The 21,319-nt window shown below is 44.7% G+C and overlaps 2 protein-coding genes across 2 annotated transcripts in view; both read right to left on the minus strand.

Annotated features, from left to right (window-relative positions):
• Positions 1-1,235: 1,235 nt before the first annotated feature.
• LOC117809962 lies at positions 1,236-4,075 on the minus strand. The gene is made up of 3 exons (XM_034679471.1): positions 3,519-4,075; positions 2,603-3,211; positions 1,236-1,310 (listed from the first exon to the last, which is right to left on the minus strand). Exons 1-3 carry the CDS (start codon positions 4,047-4,049, stop codon positions 1,236-1,238), a joined length of 1,215 nt encoding a protein of 404 aa, XP_034535362.1. The 5' UTR covers positions 4,050-4,075.
• Positions 4,076-7,613: 3,538 nt separating this feature from the next.
• The window catches only part of ttbk1a (tau tubulin kinase 1a), a 55,754-nt gene continuing 42,048 nt past the window's right edge, over positions 7,614-21,319 (minus strand). Inside the window, exons 15-16 of the mRNA XM_034679461.1 lie at positions 8,842-10,292; positions 7,614-8,675 (exon numbers count right to left, since the gene is read on the minus strand). Coding sequence (XP_034535352.1) covers positions 8,258-8,675; positions 8,842-10,292 — 1,869 coding nt within the window. The 3' untranslated portion in view covers positions 7,614-8,257. The remainder of the gene's footprint in view (positions 8,676-8,841; positions 10,293-21,319) is intronic.

A 21,319-nucleotide genomic window follows, 5' to 3' on the forward strand; every position in this document is an offset into this window, starting at 1 on the left:
TAACTTGGGTTTGTTACCTCGACTGATGCTAATGTTAAAAAGCTTCTTGTGTATTTTTATGTATAAAGAATAATTCCAGATGTTTGAAGTGACATTGATCATCAATGCTGCTTCACTCCATCATCTTACCGGTGCAGTGACCAGATGAGCCGATGGAGAACTCTGAGAGTCTGATGTTCTTGGAGAAGTTTCTTTATTGAAGCATTTTAATTTCTAACAAACATTCTGAGGATTGTTCTTAGAAATAATCATGCTTTGTTTTCAGTGACCGAGCTTCTTCAGAGAATATTTTTGTGAGTATTTTTAACCTTTTTGAATAAATTACAGTATTTACAGCATTTTGTTGGCAGCAAAGAGTGTGAGTGTGTGTGTGTGTGTGTGTGTGTGTGTGTGTGTGTGTGTGTGTGTGTGTGTGTGTGTGTGCTGACCAGCAGGATGGCGATGGCGAAGGCGATTCCCAGAACTATCTTCATGTTTCCCTGCATCAGCTCCACAATCTTGGTGGCACAGGGCTGCAGGAGGAGAAGTGAGGGTTAGTCAGAATCACAATGAAACATCTTTACATCACTCTTCTGAATAATGCTCCAAAACTAAAACCTTTATCCTTCAGGTCACTGTTGGAAATGTTCAGTGAACATTATCTCTGCAGACTGATTTTAACATTAATGATCAAACATCATGTTTTAATTACATTCAGGAAACGATCATGTGGTTTGATATAAATCTGTCTGTGTGTTCTCTCAGAGTAACTCTTCTTCTCTCTGTCTGTGTTCTCTCAGAGTAACTCTTCTTCTCTCTGTCTGTGTGTTCTCTCAGAGTAACTCTTCTTCTCTCTGTCTGTGTGTTCTCTCAGAGTAACTCTTCTTCTTCTTCTTCTTCTTCTCTGTCTGTGTGTTCTCTCAGAGTAACTCTTCTTCTCTCTGTCTGTGTGTTCTCTCAGAGTAACTCTTCTTCTTCTCTCTGTCTGTGTGTTCTCTCAGAGTAACTCTTCTTCTGTCCTCTCACCGTTTGGTAGTTGGTGCCGGGTGTGCAGGTGTCTGACATTGTAGCGTTGCACTTGCAGGAGCTGGGAACACTTCCCTCCCAGTCTGCTGGTCCCACCATGAGACCACAACACTGCAGCTGGAAGAAGAAACACCATGTCAGAGTCAGGGTGATCAATCAGGACATGAAAAATGACATTATCAAACAACAAGATAAACAACACACTTTAGTTCTGCTGTGTAAAAACAGTCTTAATGTTTCTCCCTCTGGGTCTTAAAGAGTCTTTGTTTGGATCCTGAACCTGTGCAGCGTCCCTGATCCACGTTCTGTTTATCACAGCATCAGTCTCAATCCGTACAGACGATGCTCTGCTCTATATCTCTCCTGTTACCCTGATAAAGAACTCTGCTCACTGACTTCAACCTTCAGGGTGAGAACTCTGCTCACTGACTTCAACCTTCAGGGTGAGAACTCTGCTCACTGACATCAACCTTCAGGGTGAGAACTCTCCTCACTGACTTCAACCTTCAGGGTGAGAACTCTCCTCACTGACATCAACCTTCAGGGTGAGAACTCTCCTCACTGACTTCAACCTTCAGGGTGAGAACTCTCCTCACTGACTTCAACCTTCAGGGTGAGAACTCTGCTCACTGACTTCAACCTTCAGGGTGAGAACTCTCCTCACTGACTTCAACCTTCAGGGTGAGAACTCTGCTCACTGACTTCAACCTTCAGGGTGAGAACTCTGCTCACTGACTTCAACCTTCAGGGTGAGAACTCTGCTCACTGACATCAACCTTCAGGGTGAGAACTCTGCTCACTGACTTCAACCTTCAGGGTGAGAACTCTGCTCACTGACATCAACCTTCAGGGTGAGAACTCTGCTCACTGACATCAACCTTCAGGGTGAGAACTCTCCTCACTGACATCAACCTTCAGGGTGAGAACTCTCCTCACTGACATCAACCTTCAGGGTGAGAACTCTGCCCTCTAGTGGATCCACTTGGTAAAAACAACCTGATTCATAGAGTGTGTGAGTGTCAGTGTGTGAGTGTGTGTGAGTGTGAGTGTGAGTGTGTGTGTGTGTGTGTGTGTGTGTGAGTGTGTGTGAGTATGTGTGAGTGTGTGTGTGTGTGTGTGTGTGAGTGTGTGTGTGAGTGTGAGAGTGTGTGTGAGTGTGTGTGTGAGGTGTGTGTGAGTGTGTGTGTGAGTGTGAGTGTGTTTGTGTGTGTGTGTGAGTGTGTGTGTGTTTGTGAGTGTGTGTGTGTGTGTGAGTGTGTTTGAGTGTGTGTGTGTGTGTGTGTGAGTGTGTGTGTGTGTGTGTTGTATGTGTGTGTGTGTGTGTGTGTGTGTGTGTATGTGTGTGTGTGTGTGTGTGTATGTGTATGTATGTGTGTGTGTGTGTGTGTGTATGTGTATGTGTATGTGTGTGTGTGTGTGTGTGTGTGTGTGTGTATGTGTATGTGTATGTGTATGTGTATGTGTGTGTGTGTGTGTGTGTGTGTATGTGTATGTGTGTGTGTGTGTGTGTGTATGTGTATGTATGTGTGTGTGTGTGTGTGTGTATGTGTATGTGTATGTGTGTGTGTGTGTGTGTGTGTGTGTGTGTGTGTATCACCTTCATCCTCAGCGAGCAGCCGGTCTCGGGGATCTGGTCTCCGTCCGTCATGTTGAACCACAGAGTCTCTGATATGAAGCCCACTTCCTGCAGGTCTGGACTCTGTGTCAGATCCACCACCAGCATGGACACCAGCCGCTCTCTGGCCCCGCCCCCGCTGACCTCAGTCTGACCCGGTGGCGGCCTGGGAGCCCCGCCTGGCCTGGACAGCTTCACCCACGCCCCGTTAAAGATCCCAAACCTGAGGAGAAGCTGCTTACTCACAAACACACAGCGGTCCACGTCCACGGCCCCGCCCTCATGACCTCTGACCCCAGACCATCGCCGGGCGTCCACCACCCGCACGTCCAGGCTGCACTCCAGCGCCTGTAGGAGACCTGTGAACCCAGACCCTGACAGCTTCCTGTTGTCCAGCAGAGAGCTCCCCCCGCTGAGGCTGTCAGCGCACTGAGCAAAGTCCGACACGAACAGGGTGGGCGGTCTGCAGGAGGGGGCGGGGCCTGGGGGGTCCACCGAGTCCAAGCAGTATGTAACAACCAGAGAGGTGTCAGCTGTGATCCGCCCCTGAGTGACAGGACTGCAGTCCAGGACCAGCAGGTCCATCAGATCCTGAAAACACACGAAGAAGAGGAAACAGGTGAAAACACAGCGAGAGGACGACCAATCAGAGGCCACGATGCTAAAACGACCATCTTTATTTAAAAACTACAAGAACCAACAAACACTTCCTGTTTGTCACAGTTTCAAAATAAAAGAAAGGGACTGAGTTTCTGCTCAATAATAAAGAATATTTAAAGTTTAGATTAAATATTTGATTTGATCTCATTAAAGTAAATTAAAGACTTTATTATAGTTTTAAAGAACTACGAACTTAAAGTCCTTTAAACAGGATCCCCCAGACCCTGTCCCGGCTCACCTGTCCCGGGTCCTGTCCCCTCAGCAGGGTCCCCCCGGGTAGAGGGTCTCCTCTCCGGGCCAGCAGTCCCTGTCCCGGTCCGCAGAGGTCCAGCAGCCCCCTGGTGAACCTCTCGGACTTGGCCCAGCTGTAGGTCTGCCTGCTCCGGGCTCCCAGGACCACCCGGTCCAGGCAGACCGGCTCCAGAGCCCGGACCGTCCCGGTGCTGCCGGACCGCTGGAGGCTGTGGTGTTCCAGGAAGAGGGGGCTGGTGAACAGCAGGACCCGGGTCCCGGACTCGGTCTGTGGGGGGCTGCAGCCCAGAGTCTCCTCCTCGGTGGTCTGGTGGACCCGCAGCAGAAGGTCCGTCCTCCTGGAGCCGGGGGGACGGTGCGGGGTGAAGAGGACGGTCTGGGGGGTGAAGAGGACGGTCTGGGGGTCGGTGTCTCTCTGGAGGACTAGATCCAGGTGAGACCTCAGGATCAGAACATCCAGAGGACTGATGTGAGAGGGGAAACCCTCCAGACAGCAGAGCTCAGCCTGAGCCGCCATCTTTACACTGACACTCTTCTTCTCGGGTTTCTTTAAAGGTAGGAAAACAACGACCAGGAGGTCTACCGCCCCCTGCCGGCCTGGAGGGTGGATCAACGACATGATGTACCTTTACCTCTGATTTACTAAGAGATGATAATAATAATAATAATAATAATAATAATAATAATAATAATAATAATAATAATAATAATAATAATAATAATAATAATCATTTAAAACATTAAATAAAAAATAAATATATATACATATTATTTTAATCATTATTATTTTAATCATTATTATTTTAATCATTGTTTTAACATTTATTCATCTTATTTATAAAATGTAATTATTTATGTATTCTTGTGTTCCTCTGTTCTTATTAACTCTACCTTATTTTTAACTTTTCTTTCCACTCTTCCTTATTGTATTAATGTTACTGTGTTGATTTTATTTTATTTTGAAGTGTTTTATTTATAATATTCTCTTTTATAATTTAACATTGCTGTAGTTTTCTGTCTCTGTTATTCTGTGAAGCTCTTTGTGCTGCATGTTGTATTGTCTTAAAGGTGATTATAAATAAAGTTGAGTTGAGAATAAAGGTAATACAAATAACAATAATGAATAATTAAATGAAATACAAATCATAAAATACTAAATCCTCTTTATCTAATGTGTTCTGTTCAGATACTGAAATAAAAATCTAAAGCAGCCATCTTTTTAATTTCTCTGTAAACATCACAGATGTTCAGTTTCCTCTCAGTATCATCATCAGTTCTCTTCCTTTGGTATCACAGAGCAGGAACCTTAATGATAACAGTTTCTTCAGAGACAGATCTGGTGGGATTTGTCCGTGAGGAGGGAGGATACCTGTTTTTGGGTGCTGAGCGTTCGTCTTTGTTAAGTTCTGATTAAATCATGACGCAGGTTTTGTTCGGTCGGGTCTTGAAGAAAGAAGAAAGTTTGATCTGTAAAAATAAAGACAGGACTCGTTCCACATGACCAAGACTTTACTTCACAGCTCGGTGCCCTTCATCCCCGTACACACACAACCAGCACACCTCTGCGCTGTCAGCAGGATCCAAGCAGGTAGGACTTCCTCTCATGGTTAACCCTGTTTTTCTCATGCGTTAAAAAACGGGCGTGGTGCCAACACATCGGAACGGAAGGTTAAAGACTGGAAATTTACATTTCGCTTGGCAAGATAAAAAATAAAGATGTCTTTATGGGAAATGATTCTTCTATGTACAATTTAGAGCTTAAAGAAAATCAAAACACCAGAAAATAGATGATTAAAGCATGCCCAGTGTCACACCATGAGGAGGAGACGAGCGGCCCAGCTATTATTTACTTTTCACATCTCTCTATCCAAGACCAGAATGAGCACAGCATATATCAGGACTCTCTTACATATTAACACGTGTGGGCGTTCACAGCGGGCCCATCTCTTTTTTGGCATACTGATCCCAACAGGAAGGGGAAAGCTTTATCAGAGAATTCAAAGGTACAGGGTTTTGTACATGTCGTTTTCCTTCTATGGATTCGTTGTATTCGTGATATACTTCACCATGCAATGTGAACCAAGCAGAGTACTGTCAGCAGAAGAGCAGAGGAGCTGTGGACAAGCTGGGAGTACAGTGTGAGGAGGGCTCGTGTCCACAAAGCGTTTTTTTCTGAGTGGGACTTCTTCAAGTCGAGCTTTCCCGTCATCCGCGTGCTTCGAGTCAAACGTCCCCGTACGTTTTAGAAAGGCCTCGGTCACTTCTTCTTATTCCATTCAACACAATCCTCCTGATTTAAAACCTCTATCTGACCTCTATCTGATCTCACCTTAATCTGACATTAAACATGGCCACCCTGAAAACCTGAGAGCAACTGTGTGTTCAGACCCAAGGAGGAACCCCTCCCTCCAGATCTGTCTGCTAAATAAACTCTGTCATCTCATGGAACATGTTCCACAGAGTCTCAGCTTCACTGTAAACAGTTCCACAGAGTCTCAGCTTCACTGTAAACAGTTCCACAGAGTCTCAGCTTCACTGTAAACAGTTCCACAGAGTCTCAGCTTCACTGTAAACAGTTCCTCAGAGTCTCAGCGTCACTGTAAACAGTTCCACAGAGTCTCAGCTTCACTGTAAACAGTTCCTCAGAGTCTCAGCTTCACTGTAAACAGTTCCACAGAGTCTCAGCTTCACTGTAAACAGTTCCTCAGAGTCTCAGCTTCACTGTAAACAGTTCCACAGAGTCTCAGCTTCACTGTAAACAGTTCCACAGTCTCAGCTTCACTGTAAACAGTTCCACAGTCTCAGCTTCACTGTAAACAGGTCCACAGACTCTCAGTTTCACTGTAAACAGTTCCTCAGAGTCTCAGCTTCACTGTAAACAGTTCCACAGTCTCAGCGTCACTGTAAACAGTTCCACAGAGTCTCAGTTTCACTGTAAACAGTTCCACAGTCTCAGTTTCACTGTAAACAGTTCCACAGTCTCAGCTTCACTGTAAACAGGTCCACAGACTCTCAGTTTCACTGTAAACAGTTCCTCAGAGTCTCAGCTTCACTGTAAACAGTTCCACAGAGTCTCAGCTTCACTGTTAACAGTTCCACAGAGTCTCAGCTTCACTGTAAACATTTCCACAGAGTCTCAGTTTCACTGTAAACAGTTCCTCAGAGTCTCAGTTTCACTGTAAACAGTTCCTCAGAGTCTCAGCTTCACTGTTAACAGTTCCACAGAGTCTCAGCTTCACTGTAAACAGGTCCACAGAGTCTCAGTTTCACTGTAAACAGTTCCACAGAGTCTTCCCTCTGGCTTCCTTCAGCGGTATGAACCTGAAACAGGAACTGATGTTCTTGTGATGTTCTTGTAATTAACGGGTCTTCAGTTTGCTGAAATAACAACATCATGATGCAGATTAGTCCAAAGTCCAAAGTCCAGCTTTGTCAGGTCTGTCCTCAAGAGGAGAAGAAAACTACGTCTACAATGTTTGTTTGTTGAATGGAGGTCTATGAAAGAGGATTAGAGACACTGATGTTTCTTTAGCTCTGACCTTCTTCATGGAATGTTCCATTTGTTCTCAGAACTCTGACATCATCAAAGACAGAACTCTGACATCATCAAAGACAGAATTCCAGAATTCTGTCTTTGATGATGTCAGAGTTCTAGAACACCTGCTGTTGCTCTCCGTACAGACTGTTTCTCCTGCTGACACCTGATTGGTGGATACTCCTCAGACTACAGACAGAGACCAGGACCCTTCTCAGACTAAAACCCAGACCCTGAGATCCAGATTCAACATGTCTCTGAATCAGAATCTGTAATTACAGGTTAGTTGTAGCTGAAAGTAAAAAGCTTTGTCAGGTCTGTCCTCAAGAGGAGAAGAAAACTACGTCTACAATGTTTGTTTGTTGAATGGAGGTGGGATCCATCATTTCTGATGCTGCGTTCAGGGAAGTCAGGAAATCTAAGCACTGATTGTCTTTAGTGACTCAGCATCAAGCAGATTAGTGTCTCAGATATCTGCATGAAGAGCAGCTAACAATCTGTTCTAGATCAAACATTTACATGTTTATAGAGAGAAAGAAATCCTCCTCAGATTAACGACCACAGGAGCCGGGATTGTGTTCCTCCTGCTGTTGCTCTCCATACAGACTGTTTTTCCTGCAGACACCTGATTGGTCCACACTACTCTGACTATAAACACAACCCAGAACCCTTCTGAGACTAAATCCCAGACCACCATGTACAGACTCTACATTTGATCTAGACTCTACTAGGATGAATCTGACCCACACTCAGAGTGAAAAACAACATAAACAGATGGATTATAGAACACACAGTTTGAATAATAAACTGTAAAGGGTGACTTCTAATCTGTCAGAAAAAAGCGCCATGTGGACACCAGCCCCAAGGTGAGAGTCTGAGAAACTAGACTTGTTTTGGGTGCTGATTCTCAGGTCCAGAAACCAGAGGAACCAGGGATAGACCAGGGAGCAGCACATATCCATAGCACCATGGCAGCAACACTCCTGTATGACCATCAGTCAAGATTACTGGAAGCCCATGAAGAAAGTTAGTAAGCTGTCCTTGGAAAATATAAGAGATCCGTATACATTAAATGAAGGAGGTCTTTGTAACATCACAGTCTGGTATGGAATCAGGTGAAACCCTTTGAGGCGTAGCGTGTCCGAAGACTGATTATACACAAACGTATCTCAGCAGTGAGTCTCTTTGTATTATCTAGCGGGCACAGACTTCTCCCTGGTATTTGGCTTCCCTTTAGCCGCCGCACCGGCTGGTTTCGGACGGGTCCTGGCAGGCGGGGTGCCAGAGGAGGTCTGGGCGGTGGCTTCCTGCGAGGCGCTGCGCCGCATGGTGGTGGTGGTTGTCCTGGGTGGTAGCATGGGGACGGTTGGGGCTCGAACGGAGAGGGGCTGCCTGGACGGACAGACTCTCTGAGGGGAGGGGCTGTCAGTTCTGCAGTGGGTGGAGCTAAGGCTGCGTCGGGTTCCAAACAGGACTCGCAGGGGCATTCTGGGACTACCTGAAGGAGCAGGGCCAGCAGCGGGGCGAGGACACGAGGAAGAGGACCTGGGTAGGGTGGGTTTGGACTTTCGTTGAGAGCTGAGAGTGCTTAGTCCAATTTTCTGATTCCTGTGTAGAGAAGAAGAAGAAGAAGAAGAAGAAGAAGAAGAAGAAGAAGAAGAAGAAGAAGAAGAAGAAGAAGAAGAAGAAGAAGAAGAAGAAGAAGAAGTCATTGTCACTCATCGATCTGCTTCAGAATCAAAACCAAACACAGAAAGTAGAAACAGGAACATACCCGTTAGCGGAGGATGAAGCTCCTTTGGTAGCGCTGGACTCTGGCAGGGAGAGGGGAGATGGAGAAGCAGCAGCAAGCCCCACTGAAGGCCTCTTAATGGGGGTGACCGGCCTGGGGATCCTGCTCCTGCACTCCTTGGAGCCTTGCTCCTCTGTCGGTTTGAGACGGGAGCTCCTCCTGGACTCGTCCGAGGTATGCGTGTCCTCCTCTGAGCCAGCGGTGGACAGAGTTTCTGAAGCCCTCCGACGCTCATCGTCCCCAGAAGACAAAGAAGACGAAGTTCCAGACAGCATCCTTCTCCTCATCCAGCGACCCTGTTGCCTTTGGACCAGCATGCGGGCCAAGTCCAGCTGCCTGGCCCTCTGCTGCAGTTTAGCCCGTGCTGAGAGAGAAGAGGACTGCTCAGAGCCTGAGTCTTCTTCAGAGATGAGTATTGGGATTCTGCTTTTGATTCTTGGTTTTATTGCAGCAGGTCCCTCTGATCCGGTCTGAGACTTGGCAGCTTCTTCCCTAGACGGTAACAGTTTCTTAAGATCCAATGAAAGGTCTTTATGTTCAAGAATAGGTGACATGGCTTCTGGAACAGGCTCTAAAGACTGGCCTAGGACAGGTGATGGACCGTTCTCAGTACTGGGGGGCTTATCAAGTAGTCTACCTTGATCTGGAACAGACTCCTCTGGAGACTTATCTGTCACAGGTTCTGCCCCTGGTTCATGGGTGTCATCCTCTACGGCTGATGCCTTCATGATGGCCAAGACTTCCCGGTCACTGTCCCTGGAGGAGTGTCCGTTGGAAGACATGACGTTGAGGTGCGATGTCTCTGCGATGTGGATGAACGTGCGCTCGACTTTGGTGAAGGGGGGCGAAGCGGGAGCGATGGGTGTGGAAGGCCTGAGGTCCGACCTGAGAGCGGGGGACAAACGCCCGGTCTCAGGGGGCTCCGGCTGAGTCCCGTCCACGGCCAAGAGGTTACGGGAAGTGAGGGCACATGGTGTGGCCAACTCGGCCTCTAGACCATGATCAGCACCAGAGGGAGACTTGCGAGTGTCACCAGGAGAGAAGAGGACCAGGGTTTTAGAAGCATCCTCCAGGTCAGGGTCTGCATCAGCAGCTGAGGCATGCTCCCTCTGGCCCTTCTGGTCCTCCGCCATGAGAGTTGAAGGCGCGGCGTCCTGGCTGCGTTCAGTGCTCTTCTGGCTGGCCTCACTGTTGGACTCGCTCTTAGTGACGTCATCATCTCTGGGCCCTAAAGGTTCTGGGACTTCCTCGTCCGGCGTGGCGAAGCTGCGGCGCTGAGGCAAAGTGCCGGTCAGCATGACAGTGAGGAAGTCGGCCCTCTTGGCCTGGAGCTGAGGGAGGATGTGGAAATGCTCCTTCTCGTCACCTTGGGCCTTCGTCCGATAGTCCGGGGAGGACGGCGAAGGGATGCTCGGCTCGGTGGGCGACAGGACCTGAAAACAACACAACAACACTCTTTAGAAACTGGATCAGTTCAAACACTGGGGACATGAAGGAGCTAAGGCTGCTTCAGCTTGGACCAATCAGAACACATCGACACAGCGAGGCACCGATTAGTAGCTTCATCAGTCAGTGAACACTCAATGCTTCTGGTCCTTCATGGGGGTCCGTTCAAATCAGTTTTATTAAAGGTGCACTCCCTGATTCTGTCACAGTGAAACGACTGCTTCAAGCCTTTAGCTGGATCTTCAACTCAGTCACAGTCAGGAGAGGAGATGACAGTATGTGGGAGATCCATGACAAACTCAGGGTTCACCCTTGTATGAATAAACTCACAGAGGGAACAGGTTTTCAAATCAAAGACTCCCGGTCCCTTCATGTTCCGGAGTCTAAGGTTTGAAGCTGTTCTAACGTCATCTTGCAAAATGCTAAGTACTTGCGTTGCAGAATGCAACAGGTCAAAGGGGTTTGGGTCAGCATCAGGTACTACACCGTGTAACTAATGCTATGCTAGCTGCCTTGCTTGGTTGGTCAAGAACAAAAAACAACTAAATGATGACACAAAGACAGGATTTAAGAAAGAAGCTAAGGTGAGTTATGATCATACGTAGACTGTAAAGAACATGGACATAGTCTTAGGGATGTCACCTATTGGTTTCTGGAGAGGAGTTTAGAGGTCAAATGAAGGTGGTCGCCATATTGAAAATGCTGACACCAAAGGTGCATTTGGACCAAGAGTTCCGGGGTCTTTTAGCCCCCAGAACTACTTCTCCCTGAACTAAAAGGTTCCTGGCCCCCCATTGTTGTCTGCGTTTGGACCGTGGGCTGAAGTCCCGGGTAGATTGTGTAAATCAGGTCAGTGACGTATGGAGGAGAAAAAGCAAATGCACTACACCACCAGACCAGTAGAGGGCAGTAACACAAAGAGGAATGCCATTCACCACAGATGACACCATAGAAGCAGACGGACAGGCAGGTATCATTCTGAGCAACACAACAGTTAGCCTGTTAGCATGAAGAGACTCAGCTGGTCTGTTTTAGATGGTGCTATATTTCATCACAGATGGATTCACTGAATCAACACGTGAGAGGAGATAAGCGCGAGTAGCAAAGACGTTTCAACACGGCTTTAAAATCCTTTTGAACTAAAAAAGCCGTGATCGCAGAGATCGGACGGTGTTTTGGTTTAAACGGCGACCCTGTTAACTGGAGACTCTCAGCCGGATGCATCCCTCATAAACGTCTTTAGACCATCATTAAATATCTGATGAGGATATTTTGAAATCTTAATAAAAACTAAACTAGTTTGCATTCCCAGGAACTCCCTCTGTGTTTCAACAGCTGTGTAAACTCCACAAACACTGACACGTTCAGCTGAAGGTCTCCAGTTTACAGGGTCACTTTGAAAACCGGAACACCGGGAGGAGAGACGCATTCACAGTGGGCTGAGAGAAGACTACTGTTACAAGCTGCTAAATCAAGAGAATCACAGCTTCTTCTTTTGAAAAGTACACACACATACAAACAAGATAGAACAAATAAAAACTAATGAAAGAAAGAGAAATCAAGAGAATCACAGATGGAAAAAATAACAATGACTGTAAATGGTTTTTGGAAAAAAATTACAAAAAAATTGACAAAAGATATTGACAAAAAAAATTGACAAAAAAAAATTTTGACGAAAGAAAATTTTAAAAAAAAAAGTGAATTTTTTTTTTGAAAAATTAAAATTTTGAAGAACATTTTTTTTGTAAATTTTTTTTGAAAAATTTTTTGAAAAAATTTTTTGAAATTTTTTTTGAAATTTTTTTTGAAATTTTTTGAAGAAAAAACAATTGACAAATAAAAAATTTGAATTTTTTTTTTTTTGAAAACTTAAAAATTTTGTAGAAAAAAATTTGAAAAAAGAAATTGGCAAAAAACAAAATGAAAAGAAAATTTGGCAAAAAAGTTGACCCGGAGAATCCCAGCTTCTTCTTTTGAAAAGTACACACACATACAAAAAAGATAGAACAAATAAAAACTAATGAAAGAAAGAGAAATCAAGAGAATCACAGATGTGTGTGATGTTATTGTGGACGGAGGGAGGAATAAAAACACTGAGGTTAATCTACCAATCAGACACGTTCAGCATTGCAGGCCCCGCCTCCTGAAACTCTCAGGACCTTTGAAAAGTACTACCCCCCTAGCAGGGGCTTTTTAGGGGGGAGATTATCTACCCCTGAACTAAATCTAGACCCTGGGTCCACCGGTCCAAACGCACGTAGTTCAGGGGTAAAGTTCCTCTGGTTGAAACGCCCCTTTGGTTACCATTTTAAGAACCTTCGCTAACGAGCTAACAGGCTAACGGTCCTTCTCTGAATAAGGAAGACAGCAGGGACCGGAGTATTTGCCCCCAAAATCATTTTAATGTCATTTTGGTTGTACACAAGCTTTTCAAGATTGTCTAGATTACATACATTGATATAAAAGGCACAAAAAATGCATTGCAGAGTTTATCCTTAGACAGCACGCAGTCTGATATCAGGTGATTTCAAGTGTTTCCCTTCATAAAGATTCAACATACAGCCTGTACATCCTAAACCCCACTAAGTATCATGCTATTAGAGATTAACTGCAAACCTAATGACTCTCTACATCTCTGTATATATGTACACAGTTATCATTTGGATTTACAAAAAGTTTAAAATACATGCTTTACCTGTAAATTATACAAGCAGTACTGTACAATCAGATGGTGATATAAAAGAAAACGCTTACATGTATGTTACAGGTGACAGACACTCACGGATCATCACACTGAGCTAACTCTGTGAGCTCGCCAATCCTCCTCAACGCCGCCACAGACACCTCGCTGTTATTGCAATAAAATGAAGGAGCGTTCAGATATTTAGACACCTGACGTTTCCCCGGTTTCGGCTAACAGTTTCAGATCCTAGATGTGCTGTGCTTAGCTTAGCTTAGCTTAGCTTAGCTTAACACACAGACTGGAAGCAGGGGTGAACTGCTAGCCTAGCTTAACTTTGATCTGATTAACGGCGTGTACGAAAGGCCGTTTCTCTACCACCTGATGACATCACAAAGACACGGAACTCTACATCGTCATGTTGCTAGGCAGACTTCTGGAGAGCTGGCCAATCAGAGGAAAGTGGGCTTGTAGGGAGGGGGGGGGGGGGCTTAAAGAGACAGTACCTGAAATCTCCTGAGTCAGACTGAGGCTGAGCTGAGGGTTTATCACACACACACACACACACACACACACACACACACACACACACACACATGAAATACAAAATGAGCACAACACGGTCCTTTAGAGATAATTTGATATAAAATCTAAACACCCCGGGTCATTCAGGTTTAGCAGGAGTTAGCATTTCAGCTATCTCTCATCCAAACATTGGGAGCGGTGGATAAACACGGATGTAATGTGACTGAAGCTGAGCTAACACTTTCCCCCTGCTTCCAGTCTTTTAATGCTAAGCTAGGCTAAACACCCTCCTGAACCAGTCTGGGACTAAACATCTGAATGTTCCTTGGAGTATAAACTAGAAGTGACATCCTGATGAGGCTAACAAACTGGTGACTGTGGCTAAAGAATGCTAACATGGGGAGCAGTGTATAAAGACACGATGAGGTTGAGTTCTCTGTCCAGACGTTACCTGTACATTATCACCCTGTAGTTCCATAAAGATCAGTACTTACATATCAGAGGTGCATTAACATGAATGTGGTGGAGTACAGTCTGTTCTACACGTGTATATCTGTAGACTCGTGAGATTCATGAGGTATAAATGTTTCGTGTCTGACTCGTCTGAAAGTTCGCAGACGGCGTGGCGTCAGAGTCGCAGGATGGAGCTACGCCATTTTGTTTTTCAGGGGTTAGGAGAAACGATGTTTGACCTCTGAACTTTAGGCAAAGACTGTTCTTGATATCTGTTAGTTTGAATGAACGTTTCATTCTTTAGAGTTTGAAATGAGGAGCAGCAGTTTGACGAGTCGAGACCATAGACTGTATATATGATGGACGCCGTCGCTCCGCCTTTTCTCATTGGACGGTTTTGAAGCCGAAATATCCCGTTCCAGAACGCTGACATCTTGTACATTTGTGTGTTTCCACAGTAACAAGCTCCGCCCTACAGCGCGCCGTCTCGAGGTCCTACGGAGTTTCTCTCTCCGGCAGCTGTCAATCAAAGTAAACAGGAAGTAAAGCCCCGGTTCTTTTTGAGAAGCACAAGGAGGAAGTTCCCCTGTTCCTTTGTTCTTCTGTTTATATGAAACAGAATGACTTAAGAACCAAAAACCTTGGAAAGGCAACATGGACAAAAACCAGTGGGACTATATACGATCACCTTTCCCAATCCCCGGGGGGGGGGGGGGGGGGGGTTATACGACTGAAGAAAGACTGTGATACTTATGTTTGTTCTGTGTCTACTTGTATTGTTTCCTAGTATCTGTAATGGGACGGTCGCTAAAGGACAACTACCTTAGGAAGCTGGTAGGGTGAGGGTTGGCATGGTAACGGGGACTTATTTTCTATGGTCTTGTCTGTCCTTTCTGTTTAATTGGGGATTTCTGTTCTATTCTATACAGATACTCTGTCCTATCTGACTCTTGTATGACATCTTTTTGTACTGTTTACAAAGAAGACTGTGATACTGAAGTGTTCAATGCCAAAGAAACTGTATTGTAACATGTGCCAAGTAAAAAATAAAACCTGTTTTTTAACCTCTAATAACCAACGAAGAAGAAAGTGTTCAGAAAAAAGAGGCCTTGAACACAAAACAGTCAAATAATAACTACATGTCACCACAGCATACAGAGGGAGAAACCTTCAGACCATGTGGATTTATCTTTTTTAAGTTTGACCACAGAGACAGAGTTTTTGACCTATACTGCAGCCAGCCACTAGGGGGAGCAGTTTCTGTGGCGGCCTCGCTTCGAGCCGAGCGAGATGATGTCCATTTTATATCCAGTCTATGGTCGAGACTGGACGCTTCCCAACGTCTGTTAACGTTTTGAAATCGATGGATTCAACAGTTACCGTCATTAAACACACGGACGAACATTCAGTTCAGAGTGTTCGCAAGCTTCACATGTTTCCTGCTTCACATGTTTCCTGCTTCACATGTTTCACAAGCTTCACATGTTTCACAAGCTTCACATGTTTCCTGCTTCACATGTTTCACAAGCTTCACATGTTTCCTGCTTCACATGTTTCACAAGCTTCACATGTTTCCTGCTTCACATGTTTCACAAGCTTCACATGTTTCACAAGCTTCACATGTTTCACAAGCTTCACATGTTTCCTGCTTCACATGTTTCCTGCTTCACATGTTTCCTGCTTCACATGTTTCACAAGCTTCACATGTTTCCTGCTTCACATGTTTCACAAGCTTCACATGTTTCACAAGCTTCACATGTTTCCTGCTTCACATGTTTCACAAGCTTCACATGTTTCACAAGCTTCACATGTTTCCTGCTTCACATGTTTCACAAGCTTCACATGTTTCACAAGCTTCACATGTTTCCTGCTTCACATGTTTCACAAGCTTCACATGTTTCCTGCTTCACATGTTTCACAAGCTTCACATGTTTCCTGCTTCACATGTTTCCTGCTTCACATGTTTCCTGTTTCACATGTTTCCTGCTGACACCAAACATGTGAAGGTTTAAGAGAATTCAGCTGTTTTGGTGTTTTGGTCTAAATAGTTCAAACAAAGAGGAACACACTTATTATTATCTTCATTTTATTTGACTGACTTTATTTTAACCGTCTTCAGAAATATATTTTAAGAGACTTTTATTCCTTTAGAATTCTTTTAGGGGAATTTTCTGTCTTTTAAAATATGTTTTATTTCTGTATCTTGACTTGTGTGTTTTTATAATCTCCCTTATTTTTTTGCTGCCCATGTGAGACACTTTGTAACCTTTTAGAAAAGTGATTATTTTTATTATTATAAAAGTGTTTTATTGATCTGTGAAACTGAGAAGAAGCTCTTTGAGATTCAGGTTGGACAGTTAGATTGAAGCGTTCCCATCGAGCTGTTTAAAGCTGACAGGTGAGGATGGTGATGATGATGATGATGATGATGATGATGATGATGATGATGATGATGATGATGATGATGATGCCTGAAGCAGCAAAGTTGAGACTGAAGTGTTATTAACTGGTCTGAGTGTGACCTAAGTGAGACAAAGAACCGGTGCTGCAGAGTCAGAGATGTGGTGTTTGACGCGGTACGAGCCGGCTCTGGACTCGGCGGCTCTGGACTCGGCGGCTCTGGACTCGGCGGCTCTGGACTCGGCGGCTCTGGACTCGGCGGCTCTGGACTCGGTGGCTCTGATCCGTGAGCGTCCCTTTTATCAGCGGTGTGAATTATTTACAAAGGAATCACAGACGTTTTTCAGTCAGAGGTGTATATTCACTGTGTTTACGTGGTAATTACAGTACAGTGCTGTTTTCAGTCATGTTACAGTCAGAGGTGCGTGTCGTACAAACAGTAGATCTCATGCAGAGTGGCGACAGTCGGTAAACAGTCGTGCGGGACGACGTACCGTCATTGATGCTGCGTCTTCTTTTTTAAAAATCAGTGTGTCGTCAGCATAAGAAGCACGCTCAAAGCTTCCTGCTGCCTGGCTCTAACTGAAGGTGGCACTGCGCTCGTGGTGACACAGGACAGAACATCGGCGTGTATCAGTGACAATCTTGTACGGTAGGTGAATCATTTTGCAGACGTGCAAAATAAAGTTCAGAGTTAGCAGCTAGCACACTTCATACATTCTCTAAGTGGCTGTAGTGTAACGCTATGCTAAATATAAAAGAAGCAGGACGTCCTGAACGCAGCGAGAAGCAGCATGAAAACAAACTCAGGGCGTGTCCTCGCCCCCCCCGGGGAGGAGCCTCGGTGCGGCGGGACGGCGTAATGGAACAGCGAGTGGTGCATATTTATTTAATGTAGCCCTTTGAGAACGCAACCGTTTGGCTTCTGTTCGGCTCCCGCCGCCACAGAACGACCATCCAGACAGTCTCGTACAGGGTTCTCACCTTCAGGAGGAGAACCTGTGGAACATTCAGGGAACTCTGGATCAATGTTAGCATCCGCCGGATTCTAAACACGGGGTTTAAACGCTCCCTGTGAGGGTCGCCTCAAAAACATGTGTGGGTTTTACTGACAGCCTTTCAGTCGCAGGATGGAACAAGCTGATTGGACGTGGACGCTGGGTGACGGAGAAGAATCTGCTCTAGCTCGGTGATCGGTGATTAAACGCTCACTGCGCCTGAAGTTTCTTTTGAAGGCTGTTCTTTTTATTTGTTTAGATCTCCTGTGAAAGGTGAGCTGAGAGCGAGTTGATTCTCCAGATTTTGTTTCTTTAAAAACAGGAAGCCAGAAAAACACAAAACCACAGAGAGGACCCCAGCGGCTAGCTAGCTAGCTAGCTTGTAGCTCCTGCACGTCGTGGTGGAGCGGCGCAAAATCAAGAGAACATTTCAAGCCGCCATGTTTACTGATGTCCTCTGAAGTCTAAGCAGAACACCTCACATGCTGACATCATGTTGTACTGCTATGTTCCAGGTCCTGAAAAATGCTAAGAATGTTAGCAATCTGACGAAATGCTGTCATGTCGCTGCTTTTTAACCCTCCTGTTATGTTGCGGGTCAAATTGACCCTTTTTAAAGTCTATTTTAGGCAGTATCTGCCCTCCATACCAGATAAATACAGCATAAACATCTGGGCAGCATGTGACAGAAGATCAACATCACTTCATAAAAACCAAAAAATCAACATTTAAAATAAAATGAACAAAAATCTATGTCATGTCAAACTATTGGATTTATATTTAGGTCTTTCTAATGTCCATTAAAAAAAGTTTTAATATTAATTTTAATGAAAAGGAGTTATCCTCACTGAACCATGACCTGAGGATTAAAGAACACCAGTGGACTCGATCTGGACTTCAATGGTTAGTAATGGAGTTAAAAATTCAATTAAAACAAATGTGTATCAGGAGTTTTTGGGGTTCTGACACTTTTGGATAATTGAATATGCCCCGGGTCAAAGTGACCCAGGAACATTATTGCAGGAGGGTTAAATGATCAGCAACAGACGAGCGGAGGAAACCAGACGGGACATGAGGCCATATTTCAAGCTAAAAAACAAGTGTGGGCCATTAGCACTGTTAGCCTGCAGCTAATGCTAATATCATATCCTGTATGAAGCCCAAAGACGGGGGCCGCCATGTTGGAAATGTTGATTCAACTTAATTTATAGCTAACCAGGAAACAAGCAAAGAGGCGGAGTTAAGACTACGACACACCCACCTGTCCGTCCAATCAGCCAACTCCCCCTAAGTCATGTATAACTCTTCTTCTTTATAGAATCAAATCAGCTGAGTCTATGAAAATTCACCCCGTAAGAGACCAACTTTACTTTTTAAAGACACGTCTCTCTCGGCTGTGAAGTCGGACACTTTAACACGGGGATCTGTGACTCACTGTTGGAGCCAGCCTCTAGTGGACACTGGAAGAACTGCAGCTTTCACTAAAGGTTCACATTTAGCCATGTCCCAGCTAGCATTATTATTATTTGACTGTGATATTACAGGGAAGGCAAAAAAAAACCATCTAAGCTAATCGGCTAGCTAAAGGTGAACTGTGTTGACTGTCTGAGTTAATGAGTAAACAGTTAGCTTGTTCAGATTACTGAACAAAGCAACTAAAGCTAAGTCAAAGAAGCTAACGTGTTTTAAATTTACTGCGTTACTTATTGTGCAACACAGTTGAATGCTAAAGTAAGCTAGGAGGAGGTAAATGCTAACGTATGTCGTTCTATAACTGGCGTATTATTATGACATACGTTGTGTAAAGTTGGAATATGGCCGGATGTCCAGAGATACACTTCCTGTTTATAGCCTAGCTTAGCTAACCTGGACGGTAGCATTTCAACATGTGACAGTATGTGGTAAACGTGGTGTGAGTAATGAACCCCCGTACACGTGTGTGCTTGATGTTTCCTGATTTGGTGTTTTTGGTCTCTTTATGATTTCATTAGTTCTATCATTGAATCTGTTGAGAGCGATCTCTTTTAACATAAAGACACGGAGACTTTAACTTCATCTAAGACCGAACACAGAAACACGCAGCTTGTTCTCCAAACGTCTGCCCGACACTCAGACTCAGGCGACATTAACGACCCTCGCCCTTCAGTACAACTTAGCATCACGTTATTCCACCTGCTGGTGAAATGGAACAAAGCTAAATAAGAAGAAGCCCTCGCTCTGCTCCCCGGGAGCTGTCGTGGAGTCACAGTCGTAGTTTCTTATCTCTGTTGTTCATCATATTCACACAGAAGACATTCTCCTCTGAGGTTCACGCTCAGGTGGGAAGCTAGCACGCTTTTATTATTGCTGTGTTCCCAGGTTAGAGTAGAGGGTCTGAAAAAGTGGACTGATCAACAACTGAGAGGACTATGGAGTAAAAACCAGGTCATAATTGAAGGTAAAAAACAAGTAGTGTAAATTATTAGCTGTGTCACAACAGCTAATGTTAGCTTTCAACCAGTTCTGGCTAAATGCTAACACTTTACAAAAATAAACATCTTCACTTAAGGAACTTCTACCTCTATTATTGTATTATGTAACAAAATAAAAGCTACCGAATGCTAACTGTTGTTTTACTTATTGAGTCATCAGACACATTTTAATTTGAAAATCCTTCATTACTGTGGCTTATATTCAATGTTTGTGCCTTTAAATATGACACAGATTTAGCTGTGTTATCTTTTTACTCTGTGTCCATGTTATAGTCCTCTCTAATCGTATATTGTGACTCTGTGAAACTTCTGTAGGACATTTGAATGATTACCAATCCAAATAATCGTGATTAATCTCCCCTCGTGTCTGTGGAGACCCTCAGTTAAGATTTCAGGTACTGTCTCTTTAAGACCCCTTCCCTCCCTACAAGCCCCCTTCATTCTGATTGGCCAGCTGTCTGGAATCCTGCCAGTTTAGAACACAGGAGAGAGTTCTATGTCTTTGTGACATCACTCTATGTCTTTGTGACATCACTCTATGTCTTTGTGACATCACTCTATGTCTTTGTGACATCACTCTGTCTTTGTGACATCCCTCTGTCTTTGTGACATCACTCTATGTCTTTGTGACATCACTCTCTGTCTTTGTGACATCACAAGACATTTAAACTCTACATGTCTGCAGATATGGAGCAGCAGAATCCTCCATCTTTGTTTAAAGTGTTGTTCCCTTCATTAAAGCAACCCTCAGCATTCAGGTTTCCCGCCTCAGGATGATGTCAGAGGAAAATGGCCGCCGTGTGAATGAGGTACATAACTGTGCTCTGTTATAAACATCCCTTTAATGGACTGTCCTCTGTTCAGGTTTCATTGTCTTCAGTTTGTTAGGGACTCTGGTCCTGAACCCGGATCAGACCTGGAACCACAGCTGTGATCTGAAAAGGCTCGTTTCATAAACCCCCCCCCCCTTTGACTTATTGCATCCGGACCGTCAGATCCCTCTCTGGTCTGTTCTGGGATAAAGTGCAACAGTGAAATCCAGCGCTCACGAAACAGAGATGAAGAAGGAAGCACGATGAAGATGATCGGACACACGCCACGAGATACGAGGAACCAGAAGAACCTCTACGAACATCTTTAAAACACGACGGAGCTCAGAGTCTTTCCAACGAACTCAGACCGATCCAGACAAAACACCAAGAACACAGAGTCCAGAACCACACGGCAACCTGGACTAACCAACACCCCCTTCAGCAGGTCTCTTTAAGAGTCTCCACCAAGACAAACAACACGTACCGTGTGTCAGTGAAGAATCAGTGAAGCACAGGGACCTCATCCTTTGGAAGACCTGATAAAACCTCAACACGAAAACCGAGCTCTGAAAGATTCAGACTCTAAATCTCCAGAACACCGTCCTGGACCAAGCTTGGACCAGCTGTGGTTCCTTTAGTGACTTTACTCTCTCGTCTTCAACACTGGATTTAAAT

The sequence above is a fragment of the Notolabrus celidotus genome, unplaced genomic scaffold, assembly GCF_009762535.1.
Source record: "Notolabrus celidotus isolate fNotCel1 unplaced genomic scaffold, fNotCel1.pri scaffold_89B_arrow_ctg1, whole genome shotgun sequence".
In the NCBI taxonomy this organism is placed as follows: domain Eukaryota; kingdom Metazoa; phylum Chordata; class Actinopteri; order Labriformes; family Labridae; genus Notolabrus; species Notolabrus celidotus.

Bases quoted from the DNA above. Each gene is read 5' to 3' on its own strand.
- LOC117809962 (XM_034679471.1), bottom strand. From the start codon at position 4,049: ATGGCGGCTCAGGCTGAGCTCTGCTGTCTGGAGGGTTTCCCCTCTCAC. The intron at 3,212-3,518 runs GTGAGCCGGGAC...GTGTGTTTTCAG, and splicing joins GGGGACAGGACCCGGGACAG to GATCTGATGGACCTGCTGGT. The intron at 1,311-2,602 runs GTGATACACACA...TGTGATAAACAG, and splicing joins GCTGCTCGCTGAGGATGAAG to AACGTGGATCAGGGACGCTG.